We start from the raw sequence: 13,466 nt of genomic DNA, 5'->3' as shown, positions 1-13,466 counted from the left end.
AATGATTCTAGAAAACCAAATTCAGATTTTTATTACTGTGCAATTTTTGAACATAAAGAAGCAATTTTCATTTATTGGACATAGTATATGACTAAATCTGGTGTGTGCCTCTTTTCTCCAAATATTGACTCCCAGCCAAGCACGGTGGCTCACACCTGTAATCCCAGCACTTTGGGAGGCCAAGGCGGGTGGATCACGAGGTCAGATCGAGACCATCCTGGCTAACACGGTGAAACCCCGTCTCTACTAAATATACAAAAAATTAGCCTGGCGTGGTGGCAGACGCCTATAGTTCCAGCTACTTGGGAGGCTGAGGCAGGACAATGGCATGAACCAGGGAGGCGGAGCTTGCAGTGAGCCGAGATCGCGCCACTGCACTCCAGCCTGGGCAACAGAGCGAAACTCCGTCTCAAAAAAAAAAAAAATCGACTCCCAGAAGAAGTGCAACTAAGGCTTTGATTATCTGTGCAGGCTTAAAGGGTATCCAGAGGACTTCAGTTGAAATGTTCACAAACAATTAGGTTATTGAAATCAAGCTAGAGGGAGTTCCGTGGCTTATAGTTTTGCCCCAATGCCACTGTGATTCTAATACAGCAGTGAACCTATATTTTGTCCTTATACTACCATATTCTTCACAAGCACATTTACAAGTATATGTAATTTTCCAGAGCCCACACAGCTATTAAGTAAAAAAGAAGTTCAAGCCACTGACAGTTCCTTTAGACAACATTTCCTTAGTCTACAGTGAGCCCTGAACATGGAGTCACTAGCATTTTCTTGTGTGCGATGTGAACTTCTCTTTTAGCACTGGACAATGCTTGTTTGCCTGAAAGAATTACACAGCCTTGATAACAGTTTTTCTCTAATCCAATTTATGTCTAACTCCTGGGGATAAATGATTACTTGCTTTAGATGGCAACCACTCCATTTCTGATATGGTTTGGATCTGTGTCCCCACCACATCTCATGTCAAATTGTAATCCCCAGTGTTGGAGGTAGGGCCTAGTGGGAGATGATTTGATCATGGAGGTGGTTTCTCACGAATGGTTTAGCACCATCCACCTTGGTCCTGCTGGATGCTGATCTTACGACAGTGAGTTCTTGTGAGATCTGGTTATTTAGAAGTGTTTAGCACCTCCCCACTCCATTTCTTGTTCCTATTCCCACCATGTGATAAACCACACTCTCTTTGCTTTCTGTCATGATTGGAAGCTTCCTGAGGCCTTTCCAGAAGCTGAAGCCACTATGCTTGCTGTACAGCCTATGGAACCATGAGCTAATTAAACCTCTTTTCTTTATAAATTACTCAGTCTCAGGTATTAGGTTGGTGCAAAAGTAATTGCAGGTAGGGCATGGTGGCTCATGCCTGTAATTCCAACATTTTGGGAGGCCAAGGCAGGTGGATCACCTGAGGTCAGGAGTTTGAGACCAGCCTGGCCAACATGGTGAAACTCCATCTTCATTAAAAATACAAAAATTAGCCAGGTGTGGTGGTGCACACCTGTGGTCCCAGCTACCCAGGAGGCTGAGGCAGGAGAATCCCTTGAACCTAGGAGCCAGAAGTTGCAGTGAGGCGAGATTGTGCCACTGCACTCCAGCCTGAGACTCCGTCTAAATAATAAAAAAAAAGAAGTTATTTATTTAATGAAATCATATATTGTTATAATATTACTGAGAGGTGAAATCATTCTTTGCAAGAATTCCCCCACCATCCTCCCATCATCCCCACAGTTAATCTTAGAACAGAGGAATTGGAAAGTCTTCCTTACTTTCAGCTCCCAAGCCAAGACCTGAAAAAAGCCTAGAGTAATGTTTGGCAAGGAATAAAGCCTCAACAAAATAGTTTCTCAATCTCTTTTTCAATTTTTTTTCTAATATGCATATCCCAGCAGCCACCGACTCTGCTGTTTACTCCTGAAGTAACAGGTGGTTTGGGAGTGGGAGGGAGGAGCAGGCTGACACAATAAAAGTGATGCAGGCCTAGGGCTCTGGAAGGAGATCAGAGGGGCTTAGGTTACTTCACCTAACCAAGTCCTCTTGCCTCACCAACCTAAAACATGGAGTTAATTCAATCAGCACAAGCTTAATGGTTCTGCAATTTTGAGAAAATTTTAGTGTTTCCTTTGAAATACTTCATATTTTTCTAACTCTTCAGAATAAAAAACATATATTGATAAGGTTAAAGTTACTGGTAAGAATGAGAGACCCTGTAAGAAATAGTCTCTAATGCAATTTCGTTTCAAAAAGTCCTACTTAAATTGCATTTACTTGTCTGTCTATAACAGGCTTTTATTCATGCTCGATCAAAAACAGCAATTTGAAATATGTATTTCTTTATTTTTGGATTTCCACTGCAATATATGATTTATTTCTGTTCTGGCCCATGGCAAATTCCTGCATCTGTTTGAGGGAGACCCCACTAATCACTTTTTCCACGTATCTAACTCTCTCCAAGTCTTTTCTCTCCTACACCCAAAAGATGAACTTTCAATTTAAAAGCAAAGTGTGATATTTTTATCCCTAAGAATACTTTTACCATTTGGTAGGATGTTTTAACTCATTACCATTCTACATTCAGTCCATATCTATCTATGTCAGTAATTCTATTTGAGGCAGGTTTATTTTATTTTAAACTAAAGTTTTATTATTTTAATGGTTCTGTTTCTGAATTTTTCACACCCCAAGAAGAAGTGCTTACCATAATGTACCCTTGTCCCATGCTCGGGTCTAGTTGGGAGGGGCACATACAACTAGGTCTATTGCTTTTTCCCCCAACACCTATCCTTCCCTTTACCTTGGAGCTCCTATATATCATCTGGGGAACTGAAAGATCCCTTTTAGATTTTCAAAAATGGGCACCTTTCTCTCAAAATAATAACCTTATTGTTCCTCTTAGTTGTTCCTTAAAAATGTATGAATTTTCTCTTCTTAGTAAATTGCAGATTAACATCTTTCAAATTCATATTTTTTTCTACAAAAAGGCAGGTTACAAGGAGTGCTATAGTACTATGAATTATTGCTATTATATGCTCTCATTTTATTGCAAAATCAATCATGAAAATGTAAACGTGTTTACCACTTTCAATGACCTTTAGTTGGCTTTTGATTCTCTGGTCATTCACTGGCTATGGTAAAAGCTACATGGACTCAAAATAGATTTTTATGATCTTACAAAATCTTTATTTTTTGTTGTTGTCCCAGGTTTATTGAAAACATTACAGCATTGTAGAAAGAATCAAACAGCCCCTAGAGGCATTTTGAAATTCATCCCAACTGTAGGCTGAGTGATCTGCAGGTGGGACAGACTGCCAAAATCCAAAAGCTTCAGCATTTCCTCAGTGTCAGGATCTACTTCAATGATCTCCTGATCCAGGGCTGAGACCTTGGGAACATAATTGTCTCTCCTTTCTCTCTCCTTCTCCTGCAGTTTAATGGAAATACCTCTCATTGAGCCCCTCTGCATCCGCTTCATCAGGTGCTTGACACAGCCTGCTATGTTATTGCGGAGCTTCTTGCTGGGGATAATGGTCATCTCCTCACACACACACTTATTTGTGTGGAAATTGTTACCTAGGCGCATGTAGTACTTTTCTATGATGACCCGGGGTGGCTTCTTCACAGTTTTGGTGTGAACGTGCCCCATGTTGGCAGGTCCTTGATCAAAGAAAAATTCTTATTTTAATACTATCTATGGAGTCCTAACTGAGGAGAAAGAGTCAGGCTGGCAGGAGAACAGGAAAGCAAAGAGAAAAAAGCAGATAGGCTATGTGTCTGCCTTTCTTTTTGATCCAGGACATGTAGCCCTCTTGCTCAACTAACACAATCTTCCTGTGCTCAGCTGTCACCACAACCTCGGCTGATAGAAGAATGCAAGTTAGCTCACTGCAGCCTTGGCATCATCAGTACTGAGCAAAGCCCTCTTCAGCACACAGCACAGGCACCATTTTATAATTAACCCAGCAATATTTTTTCAAGAAATCATAACAAACTGGAAGAATATAAATGAGAACCGCATTCTTTCTTTCTTACATTAAGTAATATTTTTAATGATTATACAGAATATATATGTGTGTGTGTATATATATATATATATATACATCTATGTCACTAATAAAATAGAAGGCCCTGTGATTTGCTGATAAAGCTGTATAATTGACTCTTATGTGATTGCTTGTACAAAGACTGATTTTACATCATCTGAAGTTATTCTTAACTCATTCTTCTTGAAATATTATTGCTTCATTCTATATTAAATATATGCATACAATTCAATTTATCCATTGATCTTTTCATATACTTTTAAGAGAGAAAAAGCAAGTGTCGTGTCTCATGGGCACATAATTCTTTTCATTTATTTATTCAACAAATAATTATTGAATGCTTGTTATTAGTGGATATACTTCTCAATAATAAGAAACAGTGAAAAATAAGACATCTCTGCCTTATATTCCAGAGAGGAGAGACAGGCAATAAACAAGAAATATAAGTAAGTTCATTATATAATATGTCATAAAATGACAAGTGTTATTTTTGAAAAGGCACAGCAAGAGAGATCAAGAGTACCATAAGATTCGGAGTTAGACTTTGCAATTTTAAATGCTGTGATCAGGGTAGACCTCATTGAGAAGCTGATAGATGAGCAAAGGTTTAAGGCAGTAAGGAAGTTAGCTATCAGAACATCTGCAGAAGAACAATACAACAGAAGATAATAAAAGGTGTGAAGGCTTCAAGTCAAGTAGAAAGATTCTCAACTGCCAAAAAAAAGCAAGGAGTTTAGTATGGCTGAGGTGGTGAAGGTAAAAGACCCATCAGGTTGGGGTTGTGGCAACTGGGGATCCCGGGGTTTGCATGTACAGGTATGGGACATTTCATTCTCCTGAGCAAAACTTCCACTGATGATTCACTAGGAGCAAGAAAGAAGACTAGTCTGGAATGACTTAGAATGAACACACGGGTGTTTCTGTAAGTAGAATTATATGATTTGTAATGTGTTTGTATATACGTGTGTGTGTGACATCTTTTGCTCAGTTCTATATTCATGGGATTCATTGACACTGATGCAGTTAACATTATTCTATTTCACTGAAAAACACTGTATAGTTTTAATTGTATGAATATGCCACAATTTACATATCCTGTTGTGGGACATTTGAGTTGTTTTCAATTTAGAGCTATTACAAATAATGCAACTTCAAATGTTCTTACATGTGACTTTTTGTACATTTACTGTCACTCTCCTGGGTATTTATGTAGCGGTAAAAATTGCTGGGACGGAGGCTATGTGGATGGTGAATTCTAGTAGATAATGATGATTCATTTTCACAATTGGATGAGAGACTTGGTTGCTGCACATCCTCAGTAAAACTTGGCATTATGAATCTTAACTTTAACCATTTTGGAGGATATGTAGAGTATTTCACTGTGGCATTAATTTGCATTTCTCTGGAGACCAAGTACCTTTTCATATATTTATTAGCTATTTGGATATTTTGTGTAAGGTGCTAGGTCTTTTTCTAATTTATCTGGAAGTCTTCAATATATTCTGGGTATAAGCATTTGTCAATTATATATACAGAAAATATCTTTTTCTTCTCTATGACTTTTCCTTTCACTCTCCTAATAATGTTTTTAATGAATGAAAATTTTAATTCTAGTATAAAAAGGAAGACTGGGCTGGTAGAAGATTATTTTGCCACTAGGGCAGTTTTTAATAATGTGTATAGAAGGAAGCGCTATCGTAGTATTGACTAAAGTAGGCTGGTGTAATTACAGCTCAATTGACAAACCCACTGGCCTGATCTCTGAGTATTAATATAGTGTCATATTAAGTGTGAGTCTTTCTAATAAGACAAAAAGCACATTCATCATATTCTTTTTATCATTTGTTCTGCCTCTCAGTATCCATGCAGGGAAATAATTGAAGGATGGAAACGTAGTCTGTAATCTCCTGATTTTTCCAGCCTGTTCTCTGCCAGCCCAAGTATTCACAAGGAGAGAAAACGTACAGGATTATTCAGCATATTAACATGGTAGATAAATTTTACAACCAAGAATCCTGCTTTTTTTGTTTATGAAAAGTATTGCTATTCACATCCCTTATGTGCTAATACATGCATTAATTTCATTCCACATATGCCAATGATTCCAACTCTGCCTCCCCCGGTGTATACTCAAGTGGCAAGGATACTTTCAGTCTCAACCCACTCAAAGTTGCTCAATGCTTTGTAAACACATTTCTCTTTGAAAATAAAGTTGGTTTAGAAATATGTCCAAAGGTAATAATGTCTTTTGTAGAGTTCCTTTGAAAAGTCGCTTTATTTTGGATCATTTGAAAAATCTGTTGTACAATTAATGTATCAAAACTATTCGCAATTACAAAGTCAACTTTTTTCACATATATCTCTTCTCTTCTAGTCCCTATATTTAATGCTATAATTACAGTCATAACTTGGCTTTTGTCTTGTCTTTTTCATTAAAGTTTTTGTTGTTGTGATGACGTCTCCAGTTTTATCACTTTTGATAAACACATACTATTTGTTGGGGCACTATGACATTTATCTTTGACTTTGACATTTGGCTAAAATCTTTTAGTTACAGTCAGCTTTGCCCTCAGTTTATGTCAATGTCATTTCTGGGATCCTTGAAATTGTGCATGATCAGTAATCCTTCAGTTGTTGTAAGTAATGATATAAAACCACTGTCATCATGCTATAATATAATCAAGGCATAACTTATGAGTTGATTTTAATTTACTTTTTCTCTTTCAGTTATAATATGTATTTTAGATGTATCTTGGAGTGAAAAACTCCTTGCTTGTCTCTTACAAAAAGATAAATCAAAATATTGATATTTGCACAAACTCTCTTAAGGCATCATAAGTCCATTGTAGGTATCATATACCCATCTGTCTTAAAACAATGTCTGGTATAAGAAAAACATGATGTTAGAAATTGATTCTTTTGTCCTGTTCTGAAATTTCCTGTACTCATACATATTGTAGAGGTGACAGAAATGATTACAATTCACATTTAAAATTCCCCTCTTCTCTTTTCCAGCTCTTGTCAATGTTGTATTCTCCCTGGGAGTTCCATAAGAATAAAGCAGAAAGCATGGAAAGAAATATCAAAGTAGGGTTGTCTTACTTCATCTAGGTAACAAATATTCAGCACAACTCTTCATCTTAGAATTGCAAAGTGGGAGAGTCATCCCGGGAATATATATTAGTGAGTTTATTGAAATTAAAAATAATGCAACATTTTTTCATGTCAGAAATAAGTCCAGTTTGACTGGTTATTTTGACAATAAGGACTGGCTTTGCAAATCAGGTTACTGGTGGAGACTTTCTTTAAATGAAACGAGCTAAATGTGCAGGTTATGGTTCTGCACATTTTATGCCTTTTATGAGGCTTTATATTGACAAAATTTATTAAAATAAATGATATTTCAAAATTTCCAAACTTTCTGAGTATGTTTGGTAAAAGTTGTGTTTTTATGTAAGAAAGTAATGATTGGTGGCCATTTATAAGTCTTTTTTTATATATATATATTTTTTTTATTATACTTTAGGTTTTAGGGTACATGTGCACAATGTGCAGGTTTGTTACATATGTATCCATGTGCCATGTTGTTTTGCTGCACCCATTAACTCGTCATTTAGCATTAGGTATATCTCCTAATGCTGTCCCTCTCCCCTACCCCCACCCCACAACAGTCCCCAGAGTGTGATGTTTCCCTTCCTGTGTCCATGAGTTCTCGTTGTTCAATTCCCACCTATGAGTGAGAATATGCGGTGTTTGGTTTTTTGTCCTTGTGATAGTTTACTGAGAATGATGTTTTCCAGTTTCATCCATGTCCCTACAAAGGACATGAACTCATCATTTTTTATGGCTGCATAAAAAGTCAGGAAACAACAGGTGCTGGAGAGGATGTGGAGAAATAGGAACACTTCTACACTGTTGGTGGGACTGTAAACCAGTTCAACCATTGTGGAAGTCAGTATGGCGATTCCTCAGGGATCTAGAACTAGAAATACCATTTGACCCAGCCATCCCATTACTGGGTATATACCCAAAGGACTATAAGTCATGCTGCTATAAAGACACATGCACACGTATATTTGTTGCAGCACTATTCACAATAGCAAAGACTTGGAAGCAACCCAAATGTCCAACAATGATAGACTGGATTAAGAAAATGTGGCACATATACACCATGGAATACTATTTATAAGTCTTTTAAGCCTTTATTGAATACTTTCTAGGAACCGAGAATAAGAATGATCATAATGGCTGATTTCCAAATCCTGTTGCAGTTGACCTGGTTTAGCGCTTTGCTTTCAATAAAATTACAGAGGATTTATCAGCTGATAGATAATTAAAAGTAATTTTTAATGGTTATAATGTGACCTTTGGCTTTTAACATGGAAGCCTAAATAATTAGATAACATTGTTATAATAGAACGTCCCCTATTTCTATTTCTCTCTTTATGTGAACAGATTTTCTTAGTGCTTACAGCTATACAATAGAAAACAGAATAGCAATATTCTAGAATTGAAATAGAGCAGAGTAGAAAAAATAGAGAATAGATGAAACTTGTTTTAATCCAGCAATAAGCAATATACATCCAAGAATGCACAATCTTATTTGAGGGAGCCAGCTGGAATACACGATTTATTTCTCTAAAAAATTATTTTTGAACAAAATGTCCTCATTTTTAATATCTATTAAGATTATAGTAGATATATATAATTTTATAAATAGTATATTGATAATAATTTTAATGATAATGCAACCTAGAAAACATTTATTACTAATTAGAACTTTATAAGCTCAAGAATTTTTTTTATAATAATCTTTGATGATCTTTAGTTGCAGAAATATATAATAGGATGACCAATAAAATATATTGAAGTATGCAACTCCAGGATAAAATTACCTGAGGAAGTAGAATGAAAATATAAGACCAAAAAGAAACAAGAGTGATATAAAATTTCCTACTGGTGAAAAAAGTGTTCATGTGTGTTTTACAGAAATGGTGGTGGGCAAAAAAATCACTGCAGTGTCTACATTTCATCGGATACATTTAAAAAGTGATATTACATTTTATTTTTTAAACATCAGTATTATACTACACTTATCATCTTGATAATGGTGAAAAATTTTAGATGTCAAGTATATGTAAGATATTACATGTTTAATAGAATTCTTTTAAGGAATACAAGGAAAATGTTTGAAGATCCCAAGAGTATAGAAGCCTTAGCTGTCAGTGCTGAGAAAGTATTGTGTTTACCCTATAATGTCAAATATTTCAAATTTATCAACTAAAATTTTTAATTAAAAATTAAAATGATAAAATTCTGATAATTCTTGAGATTTATCCTTCTATTCCAGAAGTTCAAACTGTGATGACAGTTTTTGCTTCATACATACAAAAAAGGATTTTATGTTTAGTCGTTCAGCATTTGGTCAAATACAGATTTGGTGCATATCTAAAAAGTATAAACATGACTGGAAAAAGTAATATAGAGACCTCTTAAAAGTCATTTACTGCTTATTATAGGTTAATTTATCCCGTATTAAACTGATAGAGAATAAGCACATTTATGGTAATTTAGGGGTGGGATGAGGGTGGGATGTGGGAAGAGCTGGGAAGATGAGTGGAAGTAAGAGAGCATACAAATGGAGCCAAAATAAAGCAGAGGAGTTTTACAATCACCCAAGCAAGCATTTGTCGACTACCAAGGGCTAACACAATGTATTACTACAGTTTATTCCATTTGACTTGGCATTGTTTTTAGCCATAGTTTATCATCATTGGAATTTTAATAGCTTACATATCTACAGTTTCGCAGTCCACCAAGGGTTGTCACATACATCATCTTTACTTCTCCATCACTCTGTCAGGTCATATAGAAAAGTGTACGTCAAGATCTGCCTATCCCCAGTTTAGAAAGGAACACAGTAAAATATTCCCCATTCTCAGAAGTGCCTATTTCTCTTCACATCTTATTTTATAGTTGAAATCAGTTCTTTATTCAAAATATCCAAACTTCAATTTTATAAGGCCCTAGTTTTATTAATTTAACAATGGGACCTTTCTTATTTTCAGTGTTTCATAAAAATAAATTCTAACATCTGAATCCCCTTTGGAAAGCAAATAGGATGATGCATCACTGTTGATAAAATATTTTCTATCACTCAGGATAAAATTAAATAAGAATGTTCATCAGAGAGAGATCATTTTCTTAGAGAATAAAATAAATTAATTGAATTTATATTCTAGATGTTGAATGAATTAAGAAACAGTAATTATATATTACATATGTTGTTATACCCAATGAACTGCCTTTTTTAAAATAATAAATATAAGAATACTTATACAAATCAAAAGTGAATCTTTCAAGCAATGGAGAGGTTGCTCCCAAACTTGTTTTATTTAAAATTCTGTGACAGATTTCATTTCCTTGTTTCACTGAAGAGCCAGTTAGGATGAATCTTGGGTGAAGAATATATGTTGTGCTCCCTAGACTACCAAAACGTATTTGGGATATAGATTTACATTAATACCTCTTTTTAAAACTGCAAGAATATTGGTTTATTTCATCAAACCATGTAATTTATTTTGTGTTTTCATGAAAATAGTTTTAAAACTGATTAATGACCTGAGCTAGTGGTAGCCTCAAACTACTATTTTTCAGGAATTTAGAAAATTTGGGAAAGTGGATAAAATAATACATATGGTCATAAAAATGATCCAGAATTGATTTTTTTTATGCTGGAAGTAGTTAATATGTTACAAAAATAAATGATTGGCAGTTTACTTTCACTGCCCCTCAGATGAAATAAAAACCAGTGAGCTGGAGCAAGAACAGGGTTTAAAGAATCGAGGGCTCAGACTCCCATTCTGCCCTCTTCCTTTCTGCACCATGATGGGAAATCAACTGCCCCAGCCAGTCTTAATCCTGCTTTTCCTGCTCCTTCCCAGTGATGCTTCAGCTGCTGCAGAACCATAAGCACTATTTCCAGAAAATTAAATTGTCCTCCTTTTTTCCGTTCTATTATCTCTTTGATCTGTATTTCCTAATTCCCTACACAATTTTCTGCTGTAAAAAGGGCCAGGAAGTATCAGCAAGTCATTACTACTCATGTGGAAAGAGACATCCTCCAATTTCAGGAAACTCACAGACATAGGGCAGCAACATCTATGAAACATTTACCAAAAAAGAATATAGAATTTCTACACAAAAAGGGATACATTTTTTTATTGATTCATAAAATGGATTGCACATCATGACAATTGTGAAATGACTCAGTATCTGTGTTTTCCTCAAATCAGGGATTGCCAAGATGAATGTATGCTCTACAGACAAGCCAGGATTTGTGTGTCAGTTCACTCAATCCTTTGGCACACCTTTAGGAGCTGGCATTAGGTCTTGGGAATCTACAGATTAACAAAATTCAGACGCTGCCCTCAACACCTCACAGTATGGAAAAGTAGAGAGATGGTGCACAGAGAATGAACTATAGAAGAAAAACAGAAGCAGGCATTGCAGGATTCTGTCAGAATACTTCCAAAGAATGCTCACTCTTCATGAGGCCTAATGTAAGAGAGAGGGTTTCACCAAATTCTGCACAGAGAAAGTCACTTTTGAGATATGTGTTATGAAGCAAACGGAAGTTTTCTGGGTGGACAGGGACACTCAGGAAGAGAGAGAAGAGTGTGCACACGTACAGCATCCCCAGAGGTAGTGTGTCTGGGTGATTGTGAGAGGCAATTGGTGAGAGGAGAGTGGTATTTTCTTCTGGGTGTATATGGCAATATGTCTGGTGATTAGCCTGGCTCAGCTTGCCTCATCTCCATCACCAAAGAGCCAAAGAAAGAAAAGATATGGTTGCTCCCAAGGTCATACTGAAAAGCAATTCAGCTTCTCCCCATGTATTAAATGTTGTATTTTTCCCAGTTTCCTGGAACAGAGATTTGTAGTATCATCCATGGAAAACCCATGCAGAGAGGTTCTTAATGCTTTCAATGATGATTTGTTGATTGATTCACATTTTGAAATTTTGAAATTTTTATCCAAAATGTATAATAACTCATGGATTGCTTACCCATGGCTATTGACAGGTTTTCTAATATTATGTGGGTATTTCCACAACAGAAGAGAAGAATATCTGGGATTTAATTTGTGGTTTTCTCAATTCCTCAGATCTTTTGGGTTGGCCTTTGGAGAATACACTCTTGCTAAAATCTGTCTCTGTTCTGTGATTGGTGACAAAAGCAAAGATTACTTAGAAAATGGCCATAATAATGATGTCTTTTTGACCCCTCCATAGTTAATCTGGACTTCTCCCCTCCACAGGCAGTACATAGTGCTGGTCCCATCACACCTCTACACTGGAGTTCCTGAAAAGTCCTGTGTCATCCTTAATCACCTGAATGAGACGGTGGCACTGAAAGTAACTCTGATGTATGAAATGCAGAAGAGGTCCCTCCTCACAGACCTGGTGACGAAGAGTAACTATTTCTACTGCAGTTCCTTCATGGTCAGTAGTGATCCTTGAAATAAGGGAGCTGGATAGAGAAAGAGCATATTAGCTGATACCTTTGGTTCTGATCCTTTGAAAATAAAAATGCATAATGAAAGAAAAATGAGAAGTACGGAGTGAATCTCAATTTAGATTTTAAGAATGGAAGTTCTACTGAATATGCTCACAGCTCACATGGTATTTACAAACAGAGTGTCATGTGTAAAATTTAACAGTAGTTATAGAAAGGATTTAATCTGATCTTAAACTTCTGAGGTAAATAATATTCCATACCATTACAGATAGAAACACTGAGATTTATAAAGTCATATAACTTGTCTAAGATCTCACCAATGGTTGATAGTTGATGTATTGTCCTTTTAATCTTTTACTACTTAGGTATTAATTGTTTAATCATACATAGTTACCACAAATAATAAAAATTTTTTTGAGACAGGGTCTCTTTCTGGCACCCAGGCTGGAGTGCAGTGGTGCCATCACGGCTCACTGCAGCCTTGGCCTCCCAGGCTCAGGTGATCTTCCCACCTCAGCCTCCTGAGTAGCTGGGACTATAGATAGGCACCACCATGCCTGGATGATTTTTTAATTTTTTGTAGAGGTGGGGGTCTCACTATGGTTCCCAGGCTGGTCTTGAACTCCTGGGCTCAAGCAATCTGCCCACCTTGGCCTCCCAAAGTGCTGGGACTATAGGCATGAGCCACCGTGCCTGGCCAGATAATATATAATGTTGTTGACCTTTGAAAAATAAAATTTAATGATTATTTTAATATCACCATTTTGCTGTGAAAATGCAAGCATCCCATTTCAGTCATAACTGGCTTGAAGAATTAGCTCATTTTATTGCAATATTTTCTCCTTCACTCATGTTACTGTCATGTTATAACATCATAATAATCTACTTTTAAAACAAGGAGCATTAT

At 36.2% G+C, this 13,466-nt stretch overlaps 2 protein-coding genes across 2 annotated transcripts in view; one reads left to right on the top strand and one right to left on the bottom strand.

Moving 5' to 3' along the window:
- The window catches only part of LOC131383979 (alpha-1-macroglobulin-like), a 30,682-nt gene that overhangs the window by 6,500 nt on the left and 10,716 nt on the right, over positions 1-13,466 (top strand). The window contains exon 3 of the mRNA XM_058442088.1: positions 12,360-12,543. The gene's annotated coding sequence lies outside the window, so the exon portion shown is untranslated. The remainder of the gene's footprint in view (positions 1-12,359; positions 12,544-13,466) is intronic.
- LOC116472222 (small ribosomal subunit protein eS17-like) lies at positions 3,236-3,643 on the bottom strand. Its single transcript, XM_032758011.1, has one exon. It carries the CDS (start codon positions 3,641-3,643, stop codon positions 3,236-3,238), a length of 408 nt encoding a protein of 135 aa, XP_032613902.1.

The sequence above is a fragment of the Hylobates moloch genome, unplaced genomic scaffold (assembly GCF_009828535.3).
Source record: "Hylobates moloch isolate HMO894 unplaced genomic scaffold, HMol_V3 SCAFFOLD_8, whole genome shotgun sequence".
Taxonomy (NCBI): domain Eukaryota; kingdom Metazoa; phylum Chordata; class Mammalia; order Primates; family Hylobatidae; genus Hylobates; species Hylobates moloch.
Note: the sequence above shows the minus strand (reverse complement) of the source record. Positions and strands in the feature narration are given on the sequence as shown.